Source organism: Perissodus microlepis, chromosome 12, assembly GCF_051167445.1.
Source record: "Perissodus microlepis isolate ML-2025 ecotype Zambia chromosome 12, ASM5116744v1, whole genome shotgun sequence".
NCBI lineage: Eukaryota > Metazoa > Chordata > Actinopteri > Cichliformes > Cichlidae > Perissodus > Perissodus microlepis.
Window position 1 is genome coordinate 19402059 of NC_140472.1, and position 22591 is coordinate 19424649.

Consider the following 22591-nt stretch of genomic DNA (forward strand, 5'->3'; position numbering starts at 1 on the left):
TATTGCATATAACCCCAAATATGCTGCAGTAGATCAAAAACTGAAGTAAAAAAACATGATTAAACACATGGACATTACCTGTACAAATACTGATCCTGCTGAAATAAAACAGAGCAAAGTTAGAGATTAGAGACATAGCTATGCCTTTTGTAATTTTGCACAGTTTGGCAAGTAACCTTTCTTTTGTTTGGAACAACATAAATTAGACTCTCTCTCCTCCAAAAAGTTGATTCTGTTCATCTGGACGTAGCGTTTTGTAGGAGACACGTTTCGTCACTCATCCAAGTGACTTCTTCAGTCTCAGCTGACTGCAGGTTTCCCCAACCTTATAAACAGCACATTTGCATAATAACTGAAACCAGCCCACTGAAGGAACAATGGGATAATTATTATTACTGCAGACAAAAAAGAAAGCATCTTTTGTTCTTATCTTTTGTGTTTTCTCTGACGAGTATTGCGAAACTTGATTCTGCATGTAAGACACTGCAGCCGTGCTGCTTGTAGGTTAAATCATGAAAAGGATAGAATTACAACTGAAAACCCTGAAAGGATTGCAAATCCTCCAGGACAAATCTCAAACCCTATTTTACTCGTCATCTTATCGAACATCCTTGTGTCATTAAATACATAAAAACTTAAGAGAAAGAAAAATAGGATAGGTTTATCAGTGGTTGGCAGTGTCACAGACAGAAAATTCCTGAATGAAATCTTTGTTAAGGTGAGGAGGCCTATAAACTAGAGACAGTGCACAGGAAAGGACAGATCCAGCATAAACAGCTGCAGTTCAAAACTAGTGTAGTCACTCCTGAGTAGCATTCTGCATTTAAAGTGAGCTCTGAAAACTGTTGTCAAGCCACCACGGCAGGTCCAAGGTGTGTTAAGGAAGTTACATTTTTCAGGAGTCAATTCCACAAAAGCAGCTAGATCATCAGTGGGTAGCCAAGTTTCAGTGATAAAAAGAAAGTCCAACCCATGAGAGACAAACAGGTCACGGTATATGAAAGTCTTGTTCACCACGGACCTTGCATTGATTAATGCCAATTTCAGTGGTGAAGAATCCGAGACTGAATGTGTGACAGCACCAGATGGTACAAATTCCAGATGCTGAAAATTGGTGGTGTTGGCACCTCTGTTTTTCCTGTTCAGTCTAGTTGGGAGACGACGAGAAGCTCTCCAGATCATAGCTGGACTAGCCCTGGGCATTTGCCCGGTGGGCCGATCGGTTTTTTTGTTTGTTTGTTTGTTTGTAACGGTATAAACAATGAAAGGTGGTGGTTTGGCCAGATGCTGGCCATGTGTAAAAATAACTCAGTTGTTTGGTGCTGGCAATGGCGGAGCTTCCACAGAGGCCAGCAGATGGATGAGGGAAAGGAGAGGCAGGAGGAGGAGAGACCCGAGGCGGCTGCCGGTCCGACTGTCAGGTGAACTGAACTTCAGGTAAGAAGTTATGACCTGCAGTCTATCTGGGTCAGATATAAACCAAGTTTAGGTGTAGTTTATTTTCGTTGTGCTGACTTGTTACAGTTACAATAACTTGTACTGCGTGCTAGCTAGCATGACGGAGTTTCTATACAGCTGGGTGGGTGCTATGATGTTACTGATAGTGAACTTTATTTTATTCATAAGGTTAGTTAGTAGAGTTGCCAACCGTCCAGTAAAAAATGGAATCGTTCCGTATTCAGAGAAAATATTACGTGTTTTGTATTGAGCTGAAAAGTTTGCCCCGTACTTCAGCTAGAATGAAAAAAAGACACAAAGCTGGATCTATTCTGTGTTTTTTATGATGCACAGCTGCCTCTTCTTCTCTCATTCTCTCCCCCTCCCTCTCCTGTTGCTACTTCAAGCATGAAACTGATCAATGATCAGCTGATCATCACGGAATATTGATAAAATGTCTGACACAACAGGGATTTAAAAAGAAACACATTATAAACACACAAGCTAATTCAAGTAAGGACAAGCATCTGTACATAGCTGTGTTTCTTTAGCAATCCTGGCTCAAGAGTTGGCTGTTCGTCTTGTAATCGGAAGGTTGCCGGTTCGAGCCCCAGCTCGGACAGTCTCGGTCGTTGTGTCCTTGGGCAAGACACTTCAGCCGTTGCCTACTGGTGGTGGTCAGAGGGCCTGGTGGCGCCAGTGACGCCTCTGTCAGTGCGCCTCAGGGCAACCAGGGCGGCTGTGGCTACAATGTAGCTTGCCATCACCAGTGTGTGAATGGGTAGATGACTTAATGTTTAAAGCGCTTTGGGGTCCTTAGGGACTAGTAAAGCGCTATACAAATGCTGGCCATTTACCATATTTTGCTATCTGGGGTCATAAAAAAGCTCCATCTTCACTGCGGTTTTCACTGTGTGCAGTGTCACTGATTTTCATGTGGTATAGATCCAAATTTAAAGAGAATGAAACACTACACATATAAAAGCTCAATTATATCTTACTTTGGTTTTCGTTAACAAATTTTCCTCTGAGTTATCGATTCTGTCTTTATTTTGCAAACATAAACTAATGTAAGTCTATTAACCGCAACCAACCAACCAAAATATGTTCCATATTTACAATATATGGTGCTACACGTGTTTTTAAAAACTTTAAGTACTTTTTTCTTAAATCCAGCTTCACAGGAAGTCTTACACCCTCATCGGTTTTTGAGAGCGGGGCTGTAATGTGATGTAAATAAGCGCTTTTATATTTGTAGTGTTTCACGGGTGGTGGGTATTTTATATTGGTGTGGACAGATTTGTCCCGAGGGAGGACAAAGTTTGAAATCACAATGTTTTTGGTATGAAATTAAGCTTTTGATGTTTCCTCTCGCGGTAGTGTTGGGTTTTTTCGGATTTTGACCTTATCACTATTGTGTAATTTCATCAACAGAACAACTGAACTTCTAAAGTTATCTCACTTTAAGAGGGAACAGCCATCTGCCACGGGCCACATGTGACTTAGGCTCAGGTACATTTACTGTGCTCTGCTGCCATCTAATGGTCATTTTAGATTATTTTTTTCATGAACCAAGGGGACGCATGTGATCGGCGTTGTTTCTCAGCGAAATGACGCACAAAGGGCCGATTATACATCTCGTAGCGATGGAGCATGGGTAAAGGAACACCAGCTATGGATCAGTCCATAAAATGGACGTTATTAGCTGAAATCAGTCCCATCGTTATGGGCCAGTATGGGCCATCTCCAACTGATAGTTTGTTCAGAAGGTTGTTATCATCCATTCAGATGGAGGATCACTTACAAGAGCATGGGAAGACTCCAGATCCGCTCTAGTTGGAATCCGATGAATACAGCAGTCTTTACAGGTAAGACCATATAAATGGACAGCATTTATATAGTAACTATTAACAAGTCATGATAATGTGGTTATGTTAGTAATTCATTAATTCTCCACACGATGTTCATTTACAGAAATGTTTCACAGAAAATGATTTCTCTATCAAAGAGTGAACTAGTGTGTTTCCGTAGATTACCTCTGTATGAATGTACGCCTAAAGGAAGGCGTGTTTGTCTGGGGTAAGACAAGAAGCAGAAGTACTTGGGAGAGGCAGCTGCAGTGAGGACATAGCCACCTTACACTGAGGTCAGAGCTCAGAATCTGAAACAGCTCAGGTTTATATTCTAGGGGTTATAAAAAATCTAAGTCTATTCATAAAGAAACTTTCAAATAATAATTATAATCACAATTATGATTATTATTATAAAAAACAAACATTTAAGTGGATTTTCTGTCACATGTATTGTGTTAGCCCTGCAATAAACTGAGAGCCTGTCCTGCCTTTGCCTTGTTGCAGCAGGGATAGGCTTCATCCTCCTGTGACCCTGAATTGGATACATTGAGGACAGCTACCTGTAGTCTGAAAAACAGTTTTGTCAAGTTTGCAGGTCTATCAGCACGAGACATTCTTACATAGAAAACACTGTTAAAGTCTCTAAGTCTGTTAAGCATAATTGGTCCAGTCTGTTTGGATAAATATAGTATGTTGATGTATGTCCATTTATTCACACATTTTCTTAAGTGCTTTTCCAGTTCTGGTACACAGTGGGGCTGGACCTGGATATGTTAAATAAATAAACCTTACAAACGTTAACAATAAACCTGCATCCATGTATGTTGTTGCCCACAGGATGAGAAAATCATGCATGATGCAGATAAAGTGACTAAATCATCTTTTTTGTGGTTTATTCTCTTCAAACCAGCAGATGGCATTCAGAAGTAATGCTAATGCTAACAGGGGACAAGTACTCCTGCCCAAGCTGACATGATATATCCGCACATACAGCCCAGCCACAAAGTGAACCAAGTCGTTTAGTTAAAGACAGCATTACCTGAAATTTCTTACTCCTAAGTTAAATGGATGGATGAATGGATGAAAGTTAGATGATTACAAGCATAAAATCATAAAAGCCACTAGTTCCCACACTGGAGTTCCCTAACACTGAGTATTAATTGTACTGAGGTTGTATCAACAGTTATAATGGACTAAGCTACCTGAGACATTGCATTGAATTATTGTTAATTATTTCACCTGACAGGTTTTAGCTCAGATATTCAGCTTTTTCCTTTCAGTAGATCAAACCACCTCGTCCAGTTTCTGCTTTCATTTTGATTGCAAGAAGAAGAAGAAGAAGAAGAAAGCTTCAAAGAAGTGGTGTTCAGGGTCTCAGTGAACAGTGTGCCGATCATGGTCACGCACTGCATGTGGTTTTAAACTTTGAAATATATATTGTTATTGGGAGATGTGTCATATTAGTGCATGGTACAGTTTATTATTGAAAACTGTTCAGTTCTGTTTTCTGTTTTGATGACCACTTAGACCAAAGATTTTAAAAAGTGTTGTTTTTAAGATCCTTTTTTAAAAATCTATAAAGTGCTTGTTCATTTTTTATTCAAAAAAGTTTTACATAAATGTTAGTGTTTCATTTATGATATTTTATAGCTTACACTACTCTGTACAGGTCTACATTAGAGACATTTCTGTATGAGAATGAAACAGATTTATCAAAATGTTATTTGATTAGATACACAATGTGAAGTTCATCATTTTCATAAAAATAAAACTACAGGGAGTGCAGAATTATTAGGCAAGTTGTATTTTTGAGGAATAATTTTCTTATTGAACAACAACCATGTTCTCAATGAACCCAAAAAACTCATTAATATCAAAGCTGAATGTTTTTGGAAGTAGTTTTTAGTTTGTTTTTAGTTTTAGCTATTTTAGGGGGATATCTGTGTGTGCAGGTGACTATTACTGTGCATAATTATTAGGCAACTTAACAAAAAACAAATATATACCCATTTCAATTATTTATTTTTACCAGTGAAACCAATATAACATCTCCACATTCACAAATATACATTTCTGACATTCAAAAACAAAACAAAAACAAATCAGCGACCAATATAGCCACCTTTCTTTGCAAGGACACTCAAAAGCCTGCCATCCATGGATTCTGTCAGTGTTTTGATCTGTTCACCATCAACATTGCGTGCAGCAGCAACCACAGCGTCCCAGACACTGTTCAGAGAGGTGTACTGTTTTCCCTCCTTGTAAATCTCACATTTGATGATGGACCTCAGGTTCTCAATGGGGTTCAGATCAGGTGAACAAGGAGGCCATGTCATTAGTTTTTCTTCTTTTATACCCTTTCTTGCCAGCCACGCTGTGGAGCACTTGGACGCGTGTGATGGAGCATTGTCCTGCATGAAAATCATGTTTTTCTTGAAGGATGCAGACTTCTTCCTGTACCACTGCTTGAAGAAGGTGTCTTCCAGAAACTGGCAGTAGGACTGGGAGTTGAGCTTGACTCCATCCTCAACCCGAAAAGGCCCCACAAGCTCATCTTTGATGATACCAGCCCAAACCAGTACTCCACCTCCACCTTGCTGGCGTCTGAGTCGGACTGGAGCTCTCTGCCCTTTACCAATCCAGCCACGGGCCCATCCATCTGGCCCATCAAGACTCACTCTCATTTCATCAGTCCATAAAACCTTAGAAAAATCAGTCTTGAGATATTTCTTGGCGTTTCAGCTTGTGTGTCTTGTTCAGTGGTGGTCGTCTTTCAGCCTTTCTTACCTTGGCCATGTCTCTGAGTATTGCACACCTTGTGCTTTTGGGCACTCCAGTGATGTTGCAGCTCTGAAATATGGCCAAACTGGTGGCAAGTGGCATCTTGGCAGCTGCACGCTTGACTTTTCTCAGTTCATGGGCAGTTATTTTGCGCCTTGGTTTTTGACTATTGACTGAGAACCTTCACAGACAATATTATATATTATTAAAATTTTCTGCAACAATGACCAAAGTCACAATCATCATTACAGTATTGTGGACTTACTGCTTGGCTAATAGTGACAAACTTCAGGAGAGATCATGATGACAGAAAACTGCAAACAACACTGGGAATGCAAGCTTTTTTTTCTTGTTTCTGTGACCTCAGCGTGCTGGCAGACTTGTTCAAGAGTTTAAAAAGTGATAATTAACTACTCTGTTTGTCTATATTCTATGTATCATATGGGAATAAAACAATTATTTGAGAAAATCTGTTTTGAATCTAGTTTTTATATGTTTAATTTTATAGTAAGTAGAAATTTTAACCCAAACGTTAATGGTAACATAACCCTTGTGATGGGTTCTGCGTTTCGACCCAATTTTTGGCAACCCCAACTTTAAACATTGGTCAATTTAACTCAATTTTTGGATAGTTATCCTAACCCAGTGTGCTGGATCAAAACAGTAACCCAACCTTGTTAAGTTGAAACAACCCAGTGTTGGTTTGGTCCATATTTGACCCAGCGTTGGGTTACAAATTGGCTAATTTTTAACCCAGCATTTTTTAGAGTGCGTGGAGAACTGTTCTGGCAAACTGAAAAGAGAATTACAATGGAAAAAAAAGCCAAACAGACCATCTTGGAATCAACAATCAAAAAATGATCGCAAATTTATGAAAAATAATCACTGGTTCATATTTCAATTAAATATGAACATGTTCCTTAACTGTAAACAGTTAAGATGTGATTTAGTTTACATCCTTCACCCAGCATATTTGTCCGGGCCTTCAGGTAAACATAGGAATAATTTCAGTCAACATGGCTTATAGTAGAGATTCTCTAAGAAAGATTGCTAGCTCTAATATTAATACCACCAAATCCAAGGACACACCAACAGCTCATATTTCTAGAAAAAAAAAAACATTTTAAAAAAATTTCAGTCTATCCATTCATTTTCTTCTGCCTAATCAATTCAGGTTCACAGTGGTAGGGTGGGGGGCTACAGCCTGTCCCAGTGGTCATAGTTAGAGTACGATACCTTTGGACAGGGATCAGTCTGGTACATCTCCTCACCAACTTCACTGGAGTGTGCACTCTTACGTGCACATCTGAATAAAAAATACTGATATTTACAAATAACAGATTCAGCTGATGCAGCCTGAGTGAAATCCTGATTATAAATGTTAGGAACAGAGACAGGGAGGTACTGTTTGAAGTTTATTGTTAACATGAGTCAATGATCATTTCCAGCAGTGGTTCCCAAACTTTTTTTTCACTAGGCCCCCCTTTGTTTTACAAGAAAACTGGGGGTCTCCGCAGGTCTTTTCTAGGAGGGTGACATGGCTGCCCTCTGATCCTCCATGGGCTCTTATGCTCTGGAGGGCCTCTAGATGTCTGGGGCCTGGATCTCCTCCATGCCTGCTTCATGTCCTGTTGGCAGGGCTATGGCTCCCAACACCTACTATTAGATACTTACATGGAGAAACCTTTTAATACAAGCATGCTCACGCACACAGGTGTGCACACGGGTGAAATCCTGCAGTGCCCACAAGGTCCCCCTGTTCAAGAAAGCACATGTACAGGCCCATTTGAAGTTTGCCACTGAACAACTCAGTGATTCAGAGGAGGACTGGGTGAAAGTGTTGTGGTCAGATGAGACAAGCTATTTGGCATCAACTCAATTCGCCGTGTTTAGAGGAGGATTGCTGCCTATAACTCCAAGGACATCGTTCCCACCATTGTACATGGAGGTGGAAACATTATGGTTTGGGGGTGTTTTTCTGCCAGGGGGACATGACAACTGCACCGCATCAAAGGGAGGATGGATGGGGTCATCATCAAATCTTGGGTGAGAACCTCCATCCCTCAGCCAGGGCATTGAAAATTGGTCATAGGTGGGTATTCCAGCATGACAGTGATCCAAAACACACGGCCAAGGCAGCAGAGGACTGGCTCAAGAAGAAGCATATTAAGGTCTTGGAGTGGCATGGTCAGTCTACAGACCTTAATCCCATAGAAAATCTGTGGAGGGAACTGAAGGTTTGTGCTGCCAAACTTCAACCATGAAACATTAATGACTTGGAGAAGGTCTTCTGCAAAGAGGAGTGGGACAAAATCCGCCTGATAAAAATCAAATCACAAAATCACCTGGGGCTCAAATGATTTTTTTCTCTGGCTGTATCTGGGTTTTTCCACTATTGACTATGTCTAGCAATCCGGACTTTTTCTCAGATTGCTTTATGTAGCCACCGGTACTATCTGTAGAAAAATATTACACCACTGGACTTTCATGACAGTACTGAATAGTGCATGTCTTTGACTGGATTTGAAAATAATGGTTCATTCTGTTTATTGATAATACAAATTATACTAATTAATATTATATGGAGAGTCATCACTCATTCAGTAAATGCTATTTGGATAGTCTGCAAAAACTTAACATTCAGTGTTTTCTCAATTTCTATAAGTCACATATAAGTCATGAGTAAGCCTGCTGATGTTTTGTTTCTTTTTACTCTACACTAATACACGGTCATAGGAGAATGCATGTCTGCGCGAAATGTGATCGGAGCCATCTTGAAAGGAGAAAAGAAAACAATATTTAATAACACTGAAAGAAAGATGATACTCAAGACACCTTAAACAACCTACATAAGTTTAAAGCCACAAATGTTCCAGGAAGAAGTTCAGAAATTCTTTGAGGGCCAGACATGTTAAAACAATAGCAGGGGGTGGGGAAAAATCTGTATTAGTGCCAAGAACATGCAGGAATGCGGTAACTATTTCACTCAATTCCCAGCCAAACCACACTGAACATAGTTCTGTGGGGTTTTGTTTTGTTTCGTGACTGTGTGACTTGGAGCCATTAATATATCAGTGCATATGTTGAAGCTTGGTAGTCTTTTGATTTTCCACCAGTAAAATAATTCCATGTCTAGATCAGTTAGAGGTTGGTTCAGGAATATTTTTGAGTCTGTCCCAGTCAGTTTGAAATCTTTTGGTTGATTCTTTTATAAATAATAACAACAAGAAAACGAATGAACCAAACAGCCAAATGATGTACAGTCATGTGAAAAAATACGTTTTCACAAGATTCTACACCGTGAATGATTCATGATTCGGTAGCTTGTACGACCGTTTTCAACAGTACAACAATAGGAGATTAGCCCTTTATTGTCATTGTACATGTGCAACTAAATTGTGCTGAATTTTTTATCATTCATTAGTAACGTGAAGAATTTTATCAGTCTTTCACATCATTGTGAAGAACTTTTTTCTCACTCCTCTTAGGTCAAGTCAAGTGGCTTTGTTGTCATTTCAACCATCTGCAGTGGTACAGTACACAGTACAGTGAGACAGCATTCCTCCAAGACCAGGGTGCTACATATAACAGACAATCAACACAGAACTACATAAAGTGTAAGTGTACAGAAATTGCAAAAAAACCCAAAAACAAACAAAAACAGTGCAACACCAGAACAGAATGTTACAGACACAACAGTGTGCAATAGAAAAGTGCAACAATGGCAATGGGTTGTGCAAAAAGTAACTTGATGTATGAAGGTGTGTGCGTGCGTGTGTGCGTGCATGTGAGTGTGTGTGTGTGTGTGTGTGTGTGTGTGTGTGTGTGTGTGTGTGTGTGTAACATTTATGGTCTCAGCCATTGCAACACCTTGAGTTGTGGCTGTGGGACAGATGACTACATATTTGAAACTTTAATATTTTGTTTTTCAGGGGAGTCCATGGCCAACTCCGTGATTGTAAGGTGCTCGGATCCCATGGCTTCATACATCATTCCTCCATCACCATGACTGAAAATTGACAAGCAAGTCATACTTGTTCAGTTATTTTCTTTTCTAAATGTACTGTCATGAACTTTAACATTTACCACACTAAATGAGACCTGTGGATCTGAGATGTAGCTCTTAATTTGTTATTTTATTTTTGCCATTTTCTCTGGGCATTGGTCTGACCTGAATCTGTTAGGATGCCTGAATGCTCCAGACCAGCAAGGTGCCAAACCTTCTGATTTTATAAAGGTGTTCACACCTGCTGATGACCAGTAAATCAAGTGCATTTGATTGAATCCAATTTTCCTAGGACAGTGAAAACTTTCTTAATTCTGTTGAATAAAGTTAAATTACTACACCTGATGACCAAGATAAAATTTCAAGCAGCAGAAACTTCAGATGTTCAGATAATGTTGATAAATAAAGTTTAAATTATCAGAAATGAGGGAGGCCAATCAAATTACGTTTTTCGTTTGTTTGTTTGTTGGGTGGGGGGGTTTGGGCAGGTAGTATTGTCACCAACATTCAACATTTTTTCTAAGCACAACATAATGTTCTTAAAAATCGAACAAATGACAAATGTGCAGTAATAAAAGTTCATACATTATAGATAAAATATATTCATTTCACTTAATCTAATGACACCTTTACTCTCTCATGCAAAGTACGGAAGTTATTCCTGGAAAATTATTGTTACTGCAGTCAAAAACAAAGACATCTTTTGTTCTTGTCTTTTGGTATTTGTACGCTCCATGTGAGATATTGCAGCCCTACTGCATCTAGGGTAAATGAAACCCAGACGACGCCACTGAGTCACTGCTGTGTTTATTTAAAACTATGATACACTTACTTCTATGTAACTTCTTAATAATGTCTTAGTTATGACAGAGATGCATTGAAATGGGCACACAACCAGGAACAATAACTCTTGGCTATCTGTGCTTTACTTAGCTGTTCACATACCTAGCCAAGTTTCATTACTTGTTGACTTGTCACCTGCAAGATAAGGACACAGATTTGGCTTCAGTCACAGTCTCTTTTTTTAGTTTCTTTTACCTGGAAATACAAATCTATTTTTCCAAAACTCAGTTTTCAAAACTTTAGCACACAGGTTCTCCTGTGCTCCACAAACTTAGAATTGACAAGCACCAACGTAGTGTTTGCCCTGATAAAAGTGGTCTATACTCATAAATTTGCCATGAATGAAAACATTCAGTGTTTAAACAAGTAGATGTACTTCTTTACAACTTCATGCACATGCACATATTTTTTTATTAATATGGTTATTTCTATTTAAACACGTATAAAGATAAGATTAGCCTCAGAGGTTGCAGCCCTCACAGCTTTGTGCTGTAAAAGGATTCCCGCACCTCCAACCCTCTTCTGCTCCTCATTTTAATGAACAGTCTAGTGTTATTAAATAAATAAAAAATTAAGAGATGGAAATTTGTTGCCTGAGGACAGCAGCTAATCTAGAGGGTTAAAAATGAAAAGGCATCTGTGCAAAAGTACAATGGCAGAGACAGCAGGGTGCTGTTTGTATACTGAAACATGCTGAAATTAACAGCAACATTTTTCCACATTTAGCTCCAAACCTTACAAAAACATGTTTTTCAAGTCATTTTTGTTGTGGGGACATTCTTTAAATATTTAAAGACTTGAATAAACAAACCATGTTCAATTGGCCAGTAAATTTAAAAAAGAACATTTTCATGTATGTCTTCCTCAATTTTTATGAAAACAAGCCTTTTTAAGCTCATGTCACAACATCTCAATCAGTTTAGGACAATCAGGTCTGTTCATGTCTTTGTGACCTCCTGGATGAGTCATTGCTGGTCATTTTGGTAGGCCCGTCACTCCTGGGAAGCTTCACCACTTTTCCAGAGTTTCCATTTGTGGATAATGGCTCTCACCCTGGTTCACTGGACTCCCACAGCTTTAGAAATGGCTTTGTAACCCTTTGCAGACTGATAGATGTCACTGAATTTATTGCTCAGGTGTTTCTTTAGATCGAGGCATCAGGTCTTGCTTATTAAGATCTTTCAACCTGCTTCACTTTGTCAGACTAATTCTATTTAAATGACTTCCTGTTTCAATAAGTCTCCCAGAAAACATAATTAAGTTTAGTGAAACTGAACTCAGCTTTCCGAACGATGTGGTCAATCACAGTTAAGAAGAGGAGCTGTTACTTTTTTTTCACAGGACCAGGTAGGTTTGAATAACTTTTCTCCCGTAATCAGTGAAATCATCATTTAATAACTGCATTTTGTAGTTACTCAGTTTATCATTGTCTAATATTAATGTCTGTTTGATGATCTGAAACATATAAGCGTGACAAATAGGCAAAACATTGGAAATCAAGAAGAGGGCAAAAACTTTTTCACACCACTCTATTTCAGGTTATACTTAAAGGTCCACCAAAAACAGAATATGGATTCAAAAAAATTATGACAAAACAGAGATTAATCTAAATATATATTAGAAAAACAAAAGCTAATTTAAATAAAGCACGCCCCTCTGTAGAGTAGTTATGCTTTACTATATTTTGAACCCTGCAATCATGAAGAGCTCCGTCTTCATTGCAAAGTTGCTGAAAACACAATGGGTGAATAACCAAACAGTGGTGCGGTCAGCATTGCAGGGGCAGACTTCTAAAAAGGTCCTGAACCAAACAACTAATTGACTGTTTTATTTTTCATTTGCAGGTTTCATAATGTAATCTTCACAATTATGATAAGGAATTGCTCTTATTTGCAGGGTAACTAGAAGAGGCTAATTATTTTGTATAGATCCCTTTTTAAGTGTAGTGTGTATTTTATATGTGTGTGTGTTAGTTTTATGCCTATTCGTTTTTATCATTTTTTTTAATTGTATTGTTTTTTCTGTATTGCTTGTATTTATTTATTTGTCTTTTTATATCTTCAATAACTGTTCAGCACTTTGTTTGAAAGCGCTTTATAAAGCCTTGTGTCTGTGAAGGTTCTCAGTCATCCAGGTCATCGTAGTCAAAGGAGCTTGCAAAGAAAAGCGTCTGGACTTCTTTAAGTTACTTGAAGCCTTATAAAGCCTTATAAAGCCTTAATAGATAAAGCTATTATTATAATTATTATTATTATTATTATTAGTGTTTTATTTTCGGGTCTTCGACATATCGTAATTATTACGATTATTACAATAATTTATTCAACAGAATAACTGAATAAGTTCTTAAAGTGCTCTGTCGCCCTCCGGCCTCAGCTCAGATACATTTACTCAGCTCTGCTGCCATCTGGTGGTCATTTTAGATTTCTTCATGGGCCAAGGTAGAGGCACGTGATCGGTGTTGTTTGTCGGCGCAATGACACTAACTGAATCTGATGAGATATGGCGCATGGGCACAGGAAGAACCGAGTGAATTATAGTGGAGGATCCAGACAACCTGAAATAAAACTACAAAAAGTGGCCACGTTCTTGGCGAAGGAGCCTTGACTCTCAATTCCCTTCTGCTTTTCAGTGTTATGTCAAGAGCGTCAAGTTTTTATACCAGACACCCCTAAAAGACATGCGCCTCCAAGGCTCAGTCTCGGAAAATATTCGTTTATCCACTCTTAGCCTGTATTTATCACTGCAATAGATAACTAAGGAAGTTTAGAGATTTAATTTGAAGCGTATGGCCTTTAATAGTCGAGGCGCCTGCGCATTGCGCATGACGTTCTGATAGGGTAAAGACGATCGATCTGTACTTCCGCTGCAACCCAAACAGCTGCACCGATGTTTTTATAGTCAAAATCATCCGCTCTGTGTTGTCCTCTGCTGCTTAAACCATGTCTGCATCTGGATTTGTTCTCGTGATCCTCGCGGTGTCTCTGTGGCCCGGTAAGATGGACGTTTACTCACAATCACATTAATGTCTGCATCACTGCGCCCCCCACCAGACGACATTTATTCATTATTCAGTTATACACTACTGTATACAATATATAATGTAAACTTACACCAGGCTGTTGTTGCTGTTTATTGAAAACGTATAACCCCCTTGTAGTGTTGTAACTATATGCTAACCGATGCTGAAGCCATTACCTGCAATCTTCTGTCTTGTTTTCTGTTTCTTTTCTCTTTTGACTGAAGGAGACTCCAGGTTTATTACTGACCCTTTGTCATTCATAAAGCAGAAATCTCTGGTAAGCCCTGAAAAGAGCACATGTATTGGAAAAAAAAACTAAACAAAACTGTATCTGTTTGCATAACATGAAAGTGCGAAAACTGAGCAATTTTGTCACTGTGGCTTCAGCAGACGTTGGATATCTGTCCAGAATGCAGCCAGATCATCCAGCTGTCGGCCAACATGATTTTCAGCAGCGATACCAAGGTAAAGAACGGTTTCACTTTACTTTCACTTCACTGTTTTACTCGCGACACGAACTGGGCTTGAAGAAATGCTTATTAAATAAAGTGGCTGCCACACCCTTGCTTGCTTTTGCAGGGAGTCGTATATGAAAGCTTGCACGCTTTGTGCCGCCGCCTCCCTGAAGAGCAGGTGTCAGAGTGTGATTTACAGGTGAAGACTTACCTGCCCAAAATCCTGCATCAAACCCCTGATCACGTGGTGAGTTTAACCTCAAGTGAGGCTTCTTTTTATGAAAGAAGACAGTAAACACTGAAGCCTTCTGAGAGTCCTTTTACTTGATCTAAAATATTTGATATATTGTGTTTTGGGGTTTGTTTGTTTTTTTGCTTTTGCTTTTTTGTAGAAACCAGGAGAGCTTTGTGCAGCTTTTGGACTTTGTGCTCCTCACGAGAAAGAGAAAGTGCAGAAACTCTCCCACCGTGTAGCTGGCACAGATACATCCAGCCGCGTACTGGCCACAGGAACAAAGACAGATGTCAGTATGAGAAAGCAGAAGTCGAATATAAATTGAAAAGTGAAGTGAAACCTTTGTGAATTTTATGAAATGGGCCTCTTATCGGCTAATTCTCTCTCCAGGACGAGCTCAACCCAGTTTGCACCCTGTGTTTGTTTATCATCAAGAAGCTGGAGAGTCTGCTGCCCAAAAATATGACTGAGGTCATCTTTTCTTTACTTTGGTTCATTTAAAGAACCGTACCATCCATCACATCGTGTAAACCCTGCCTTGTCCTTCTTGCCCTGCAGGATGCTATAAAGAAGGTCATGAGGGAGGTCTGCGATCTTATACCCAAGCACTATAAGGACCAGTGTGATGATTTCATCAATAAATATGGCGTCGAGATTGTCGAATTCCTTTTGTCTTCTGCTGCACCTCACACGATATGCAGTCTTCTGCACCTCTGTCTGTTCAATGAGCAGCCGGTTCCAGGTTTGTTGTTATTGATGTATAGATTGGACCTGGCTCACTTCCTCATTCACCTAATTAATGCTCTACTGTTGCTGATTCTCCAGAGGTGTTCCTCCCATCAGACTGTGAGTCATGCCGCATACTGGCTGCGCTGAGCCGACTACACCAGGGCCTCAACGCCACCGAAGCTCAAACTTATGCTTTCCTGGAGTCTGTGTGTGACATCCACCCTACCGCCATCCCTAAGGTCTGACTCTCAGCTAACAGTGGTACTCTTAGAACAACACTCTTTACAAATTATATGGAACTTTAAAACACTTGAAGCCAGTGAGCATTTTGGTAAATTTCTCCAACCTTTTTATGCGATCATTCAGCTTCTTGTCTGGACTTTCGCTCGAGTCTTTAAAGTGTCACAGCACAATAATACTGTTGATTCTCTTTTCAGTGTGAAGCCTTCACCAGTATCTACGGCTCACGGCTGCAGAAGGTCTTGGGAAACCAGATGGGATATCCTCATGCATGTGAAGTAAGAATAAACTAAAGGTTATTGTCAATGGGTCTACATCTGAATAGCAACATAGAGCCTGTATCAGCACTAATTCAAATTTTTACCACGGCCTGCAGCGACACAGAAATTCAGCAACTAAAACCTTCACAAACGTGCACTGATCTGCAAATTTACGATGTGAATCATTCCAGTCAGGGCAATATCAATCACAGACACACAAGTAACCACTTGATGGCACCACTCATGAGCAGCTGTCATTCTTTAGGTGTTGTTCATGTTCTCATGATGTTTCTTTCCATCTGTCCTGCAGAGAGCTGATCTGTGTGTGGCCTCGAAGCAGCTGGAACCGCTGGGAAAGAATCGTTGTACCTGGGGACCAAGCTACTGGTGCAAAGATGCTGAAACTGCTCAGGAGTGTGGTGTACGTGAAATTCTTTATTATTAGTAGTGTGAAATGATAAAAGACACGAACATCCATGTGAAAACTAAATATACAGCAATTAAATCGATTTTGCCACTGGCTGCCTAAAGTTACGCATCCCATCTTAAAGAAAAACACTTCAGATCGCCAGCTGGACCCAGCTCTTACTCTTCTTTGTATTTGATAAACCCTTGCTATCTGTTAAAGAGTCTTCCAATCTCTCTTTTCTAATAATTTAGCCTATTGATGAGTTTTTTATGTTTATTGATTGCATCAGTAATACTCCTTATATAAATATCAGGATCTGTATGGAAAGACAGCTCAGTCTGCCCTGAGTTTTAGTTGTGGCAAACATGTAACACAATGTCCTCTCTGATCAGAATACAAGCAATTTCCATCCACTGAGACTGGTCAGGTTGGGGTCTACCCCAGGTTACATGTTAAAATCACCAGTTAATTGAATGTGTCTTTTAATTATGTCTTCTCCTGTCCTCTGACATACACAGAGAAGACTGCTACTCTGTGAGACGCTACGTTTGTTTCAGATCTTTGTGTTTTCAATCTGCAGAATCAAGCCTACTGTGAGAAATACATGTGGAAGAAGAATGAGTGAAGCCTGCCAGACTGACTGCAGCCTTGTGCACACAGTGACCTACTTTTTATTAAACTGATCAACTGTTAAATGTTTTCTACCTGTGATGCACTGATTGTTTGTTTTTTACATTTTTGTTATTGTTGCTGTTTTATGGGTAAATTTTCCATATTCCAGTCAATAAGCCTTATGAATGTTACACATGAAGTTTCCAGTTTGCATGAAGTGTCCCACTGAGGCTGGGGTTCATTCTGAAACATTAGTTTAAGGCTGAACAGGAAGTCTTATTCTGTGTATTACAATAGCTGTTATTATCAATGTGAAAATCTGCAAGCCACACGCTGAGCTCTAAGAATATAATGGAAACTACTGACTGATCGATGCAGCTGCTGCTTCTGTAACATTATTTGATCTTGTCCTGACTGCTGTTGCAAATGACCACATATGAATAAAAGTGGTATTAAATTATATCAAAGGTGTGGTGTAAAAAAAAATGTAATCTGCAGACAGACATGTGTACTGGACCTGGTTTATTTAGAAACTTCCAAGTAGTAAAAAGATAAAACTGTGGGGAAAAAAAAAAAACCAAGCAAACATTTGCTTCATGTGGTTGTAAAGGATGCCCTGATGCTCTCTTGCCACTCTCATTCAACATTCTGTTGTTTTAAAACACATAAATACCCAGTTCATGTCCAGGACAATCACAAAGCCTCTGGTCATTCACACACTGAGGAATACTTTAAATCCCCATGTGGTTGTTTCTTCCATCATTGCTTTCTTGCCTCTTCCAGATCTGAGAGGGGGGGGAAAGCACACTGTCAACTAAAAGGACTCCTTGTTAAACAATTAACGCATGTCGTCAATATCACAGTCCGAAGATGCAATGGTCTGCTTCATACTGTGGATGTTGCACATAAAACTGAGTGGTCGACTTGCCTGGATGTAAGCCTCTGAAAGTGTGATCATCTGAGGGAGGATGTCAGTCACCTGCAGGTCCTGCATCTCGTACCACTTTCCAGTTCCCTGATTAAACACAAAGACAAACGGATGCCGTTTAAGACAAGCCACAGTTTACAAAATCAATTTGGCTAAAAGCATTAACGTGCTCGGTTAATTCTATCAGCAGTACCAAAAGGTTCTAGATGCTTACATGATGCAGAACATGTATTCTGTACGCTCCCTCAGTGGGTTTCCCATCATGCACTACATTTGCAATGAGGTCATACGTCGTGTTCTTCTCGGTGGCTTGAGCTTCTTCTGTCAAGTATTCACGAAGGTCTACATTTCTGTTGAATTACACAAAGGGACGACATACCGTCATTTAAACCGAAGACACAATGAACACACAACAGATACAACACGCAGTAAGTATAATGTCTTTGATCAAGGCTACATTTTGAATACATGAATGGCACTTACGTTATAGGGAAGTTGACAATTGTGGGGTTCTTTTCCACAAAGAAGTTGTTCTTGGTGAATCTTTTGATGCAAAAGATGAGGTACGGAGGCAGTTTGGTCAACTGGAACCTTTTGAGAAAATTCTCTTTGTAGGTTTTGTATTCCTATAATTAAGGGAAAATACACAGATTTGTTCTCAGTGTTCAATTATTAATAGAACAAACTCACATCTAAGTAACACTAAGCTTTAAATGCTCTAATTTCAATTAAAATAGATTACACCCTTTCAAAATTAATGTTATCAACAGATTTTTCTTTCTTTTTTTGGAGGAAGAGATTGTATTGAATCAAATTAAGTGGACTTTTATGCAACACCAATTTGTACCACATGACTGAATGGCCATTAGCTGTAGCATCGAGGACTGCCCTGAGGAGAAATGTCGATGTAGAGGCAGACGTGGAAGGAAAGGGATTCTAGAGAACAGCCTGAAAGGTGAAACTTCTCACGATGCTAGACAGAAATCACGCTTGGTTGCAAAGAACCAAAGCAATAATAACCAGGAGCAAAAGAAGACAAACATGTCTAAGCTTTGCACCACACGACAGTTCATGGACATTAACGGAAAAGCTAATAATGCTTATAGACTGTAAAAACCTAAGTTTCAATGCAAACTTTTGTATCACTGCAGGTTTTCTGCAATAAAAGTTGTTAAGCCCAGTGGCTACGTCATGGATGTTAAAGGGCATAATGCTGCGCTTGATATACGCAGCGCACTTCCTTCATTCTGACACTAAGTGTGTGGCACAAACTCAAGAGGTGCGCAGCTGTTCTCCACATCTGTGCAAGCACAGTGGAGGAGAGAGGAAGATATAGGCTGTAGTTGTGTCAGCTACATTAACCTTCAGTTCAATTTTGCACTTTCTACTTTATATTACTGCACAGCCATCAGTAGTACAGATCACTCCACTGCGATATTGACATGGCAGTATTTGCAAGCTCTTTTACTTTGTGAGAGTGATTATCAAAGCCAGTAGGATTAAAATGAATCGGTACCTTCTCTGTGCTGCCATTGAACTTGGCCAGGATGTTAAAGAGAGGGACCTGAGGGATTATAAGCTGCTCTTTTTCATCCTTGTACAGTGGAGCAGTTGGGAGGTCAAGGGTCAGAAACAGAAAGGAAGACTCAGACATCTGCTCCTGATACTCATCTGTTGTAAGCAGAGCCTCTTTTTCCTCTGGCGGCTGTAAGATTTTAAAAATCAAAGTCATCAAAACATAAACAACTCAATTCACAGGAAATGAGTTATATATTTTCACAGAATACATAGTAAAATGTTATTGGACTCTTAGAAGAACTGAATCTTAAAGAGTGCAGAACTTAAAAAGAATTTGAATAAGTAACAAATAACGTCAAGTTTTTCTATTACTAAACTTATTCAGGTCCATATGTTAAATAATTATCTTATAACACAAGCAAGAAACTCACCAAATCTGGGTGTGGGAGTTTTTTGGAGAAGATCCGCATGCAGCCTTGAAATGCTTTTGTAATGATTGCTATGAGGGGAGAAGGAAAAGAAAAGGGAGGTTTAGTGGCCTCATAATGAGGTGAACCGTCAAAGTGATCTCTTCCACCTGCTCCACATTCTCACTACAGATCACAATGTCATCTGCAAACGTCATAGTCCACGGAGCTTGTCCATCACACTGCACAGTCACAATATGATTTTGTGCAGAGACTGCAGATTCTGTATGAAACCCAAGGTTTGAGAATCAAAAAAATACTAATTTAATTAACCCTTAAAGTCCTTAAGATGCTTTTAATATCACAACAGAAGGCTAAAGATGCACTACTGCATTAGAACCAAACAACTTAAGAGTCAAATCCACTTTTTTTCCCACTTACATGGCTTCTTCTTTGTGCCTCCGAGAGCACCATGCAGGGCATTTAAGAACCACGTCATGAAGTCCACAGCATCACCTGCAGAACAGAAAACAATCAATTAGCACCAAAACCTGTATTGAAAGCCTACCTAAGACCAGAAAGTACAACTTAGTGAATGTAAAGCAATACCTTGCTTTGTAATCTGGAAGTTCTTCTTGCTGCACAACACTACAGCCTGCAACATCTCGTGGGGCGACACATGGGCCTTAAAGTTTCTTGGATTCCAAAGTTTGCGCATCAGCTCACCAAACCTCTGCACCAAGAGAAACATGATGTCTCCCGGGGGCCTGCGGATTCCTCTGTAGTTTTCCTCCTCCAGGAAGTAATTTCGCAAAGGTGGAACATTAGAAAAAGCCTTGAAAAGAGAGACACAAATAAGAAGGGAGGACATTATTCAAAAAATGTACAACAATTAATAAAATCTAGAGTGGTAGATATCCATACCTGTAACACCACATTGGCATAGTCATTGGCTTTGATGTTGTTGAGCCCTACAATGCCCGGTAAGTAGGTGGTACCGTCATAGGCTCTGTACAGTTTACCCTGCTTGTCCAGCCCCGCAATGTGCTGCTTGGTGAAAGTTGGCTTCAGCACGTACTGTAGAGAGAAGAAATGTAAGAAAATCAGCTGTTTGTGGTAACTCTTACAAAGCCAGAGCTCAGAAATAATGACAAAATCAAACAGAACATGGTTAGTATCATATTAGACTGAAAACACTGGTGCTTCTTCAGTCAATCCAGTCACAATTCAGACTGGAAGATTTTCTTTTTCTTCTTTCGGCTGCTCCTATTAGGTGGCATCACAGCGGATCATCTGCCTCAATTTCACCTCTTCTCATTACAGCCCAGTATATGCCTTATCCCTCCTCTGCACATGTCCAAACCTCCCTCAGACTTGTCTCTAACTTTGCCTCTAAACTGCTCAACCTGAGCTGTCCCTCTGGTGTAGCTAATGCTGTCTATCCTGGTCACAGAGATAAGTGAATACGGTCCAATGAGTTTAAATGCTCAAATTGCCTCCAGTCACCAGATTTCAAAGCAATGGGATGTGATGAAACAGGAGCCACACATCATGGATGTGCAGCTGACAAATCTGCAGCAACTGTCTGACACTATCATGTCAAAATGGACCAATTTCTCTGAGGAATTTTCAATCACCTTGTTGAATCTCTGCCATGAAGAATTAATAAGCAAGCTCTGAAGGTAAAAGGGGTCCAAACCTGTAGTAATAAGGTGTACCATATAAAGTGGCCAGTGAGATTACATGAATTTTAGTTTTAGTAGGAAAAGCATTACTTTACTTACTGTGATATCTTCTAGTGATGAATCGATGATCTCATAGTTATCTGGCAGACAGTAAAACTTGAGTGTATGCAGATTGAGGAACACATGATGGGTAAACTGTACGCTGTGAGTGTACGCGTGAGACTTCAGACCTCTTCCTACAAAAAACAAAACCCACACAAATCAGTACAAGTACAACAGGGTCTCTGATCCCCAGTTAAAATGTCAATTTGCCTACCTTGAAAGTATTTCCCACATATAAGGCAGGCGTAGACATTGATGTGGGAGAGAGAGATGGAGCAGAGTTTCTCAAAGTCGAAGTCCAGCACACTCCTGCAGGATTGACAGACGTGAATTCACCTGCGGAGGTGGAATACAGCTTTAATAGCAATACACAGTCTACTCCGGCCTACCTGTTTATGGTGTCAAGGTAAGGACAGTGGCGGCTTCTTCGGTCTTCTACTGCATGTCCTCGTCCCACTTTGGCTGCCACTGCAACGTGAAGTGGCCCAAGAAGAACAAATGTCAAGCCAAACCATGTATCAACAGTTCAAAGCAATGAGCTAAACATGCTAACTAGCTTAGCTTTAATGTTGTGAGGTATGCTTGTTTTCAAACACTGGGTGCTTTAAGATGAGGGGTATCGTTGTTTTTAGCACACAGTGGAGACACTTATTGATCCGTCTATGCGTTACTGGACAGGCCAGTAAAGAAAAACGAACACACCACTGGCTAACAACAACGCTAACTGCTAACCAAACGCAGGGCATACGTTTGAGGAATATACTTACCTCCGTCTTCATTGTCATCATCATCTAAATCCACCTCTCTTTCTCGCTTCAAAGAAACCATAGCAGCAGAGAGACGGCGTCAAAACAATGGAGAAGCTAAAACTTTACGTTATTTGGAGGGAGTGATGAATGGGTCAAACACGGTGCGCCTCGAAACTCGCGGCGATTGTGCGTTGTAGCCGTGGAGTAGCAAACTAAAACCTAACCCGGAGTTTAAAAACCTACTAACGCTATACACACTGTTAATCACTTACCAAAAACTAATATAATAACTTGCCTAATTTCTGAACTCTAACTGGACC

The 22591-nt window shown here is 39.8% G+C and overlaps 2 protein-coding genes across 5 annotated transcripts; one reads left to right on the forward strand and one right to left on the reverse strand.

Moving 5' to 3' along the window:
* Positions 1-3050: 3050 nt before the first annotated feature.
* sftpbb (surfactant protein Bb) lies at positions 3051-17349 on the forward strand. Of its 4 annotated transcripts, none has more exons than XM_084945328.1 (13): positions 3051-3305; positions 9560-9688; positions 10004-10094; positions 14167-14219; positions 14330-14407; positions 14522-14644; positions 14790-14921; positions 15023-15103; positions 15191-15374; positions 15458-15600; positions 15799-15879; positions 16172-16282; positions 16851-17349. In XM_084945328.1, exons 5-13 carry the CDS (start codon positions 14384-14386, stop codon positions 16893-16895), a joined length of 924 nt encoding a protein of 307 aa, XP_084801454.1. In that variant the 5' UTR covers positions 3051-3305; positions 9560-9688; positions 10004-10094; positions 14167-14219; positions 14330-14383; the 3' UTR covers positions 16896-17349. The 4 variants fall into 4 exon arrangements, with proteins under 4 accessions (XP_084801454.1, XP_084801455.1, XP_084801452.1 ...); XM_084945329.1 differs by having other exon boundaries at positions 14333-14407; XM_084945326.1 differs by lacking the exons at positions 3051-3305; positions 9560-9688; positions 10004-10094 and adding an exon at positions 13278-13914.
* A 38-nt stretch (positions 17350-17387) lies between these two features.
* On the reverse strand, positions 17388-22486 carry usp39 (ubiquitin specific peptidase 39). The gene is made up of 13 exons (XM_084945324.1): positions 22290-22486; positions 21912-21990; positions 21737-21831; positions 21520-21656; positions 20660-20812; positions 20345-20570; positions 20177-20251; positions 19760-19827; positions 19327-19515; positions 18294-18436; positions 18025-18160; positions 17811-17897; positions 17388-17667 (listed from the first exon to the last, which is right to left on the reverse strand). Exons 1-13 carry the CDS (start codon positions 22348-22350, stop codon positions 17614-17616), a joined length of 1503 nt encoding a protein of 500 aa, XP_084801450.1. The 5' UTR covers positions 22351-22486; the 3' UTR covers positions 17388-17613.
* Positions 22487-22591: the final 105 nt, after the last annotated feature.

What these genes read in the sequence shown, in the direction of transcription:
- sftpbb (XM_084945326.1), top strand. Translation starts at nt 13,863, where the DNA reads ATGTCTGCATCTGGATTTGTTCTCGTGATCCTCGCGGTGTCTCTGTGG. An exon ending in ACCCTACCGCCATCCCTAAG is followed by an intron (nt 15,601 to 15,798) that starts GTCTGACTCTCA and finishes TTCTCTTTTCAG; the next exon opens with TGTGAAGCCTTCACCAGTAT. An exon ending in GATATCCTCATGCATGTGAA is followed by an intron (nt 15,880 to 16,171) that starts GTAAGAATAAAC and finishes TCTGTCCTGCAG; the next exon opens with AGAGCTGATCTGTGTGTGGC.
- usp39 (XM_084945324.1), bottom strand. Translation starts at nt 22,350, where the DNA reads ATGGTTTCTTTGAAGCGAGAAAGAGAGGTGGATTTAGATGATGATGAC. An exon ending in AGGCACAAAGAAGAAGCCAT is followed by an intron (nt 19,828 to 20,176) that starts GTAAGTGGGAAA and finishes CTCCCCTCATAG; the next exon opens with CAATCATTACAAAAGCATTT. An exon ending in TCAATGGCAGCACAGAGAAG is followed by an intron (nt 18,437 to 19,326) that starts GTACCGATTCAT and finishes CCTTAATTATAG; the next exon opens with GAATACAAAACCTACAAAGA.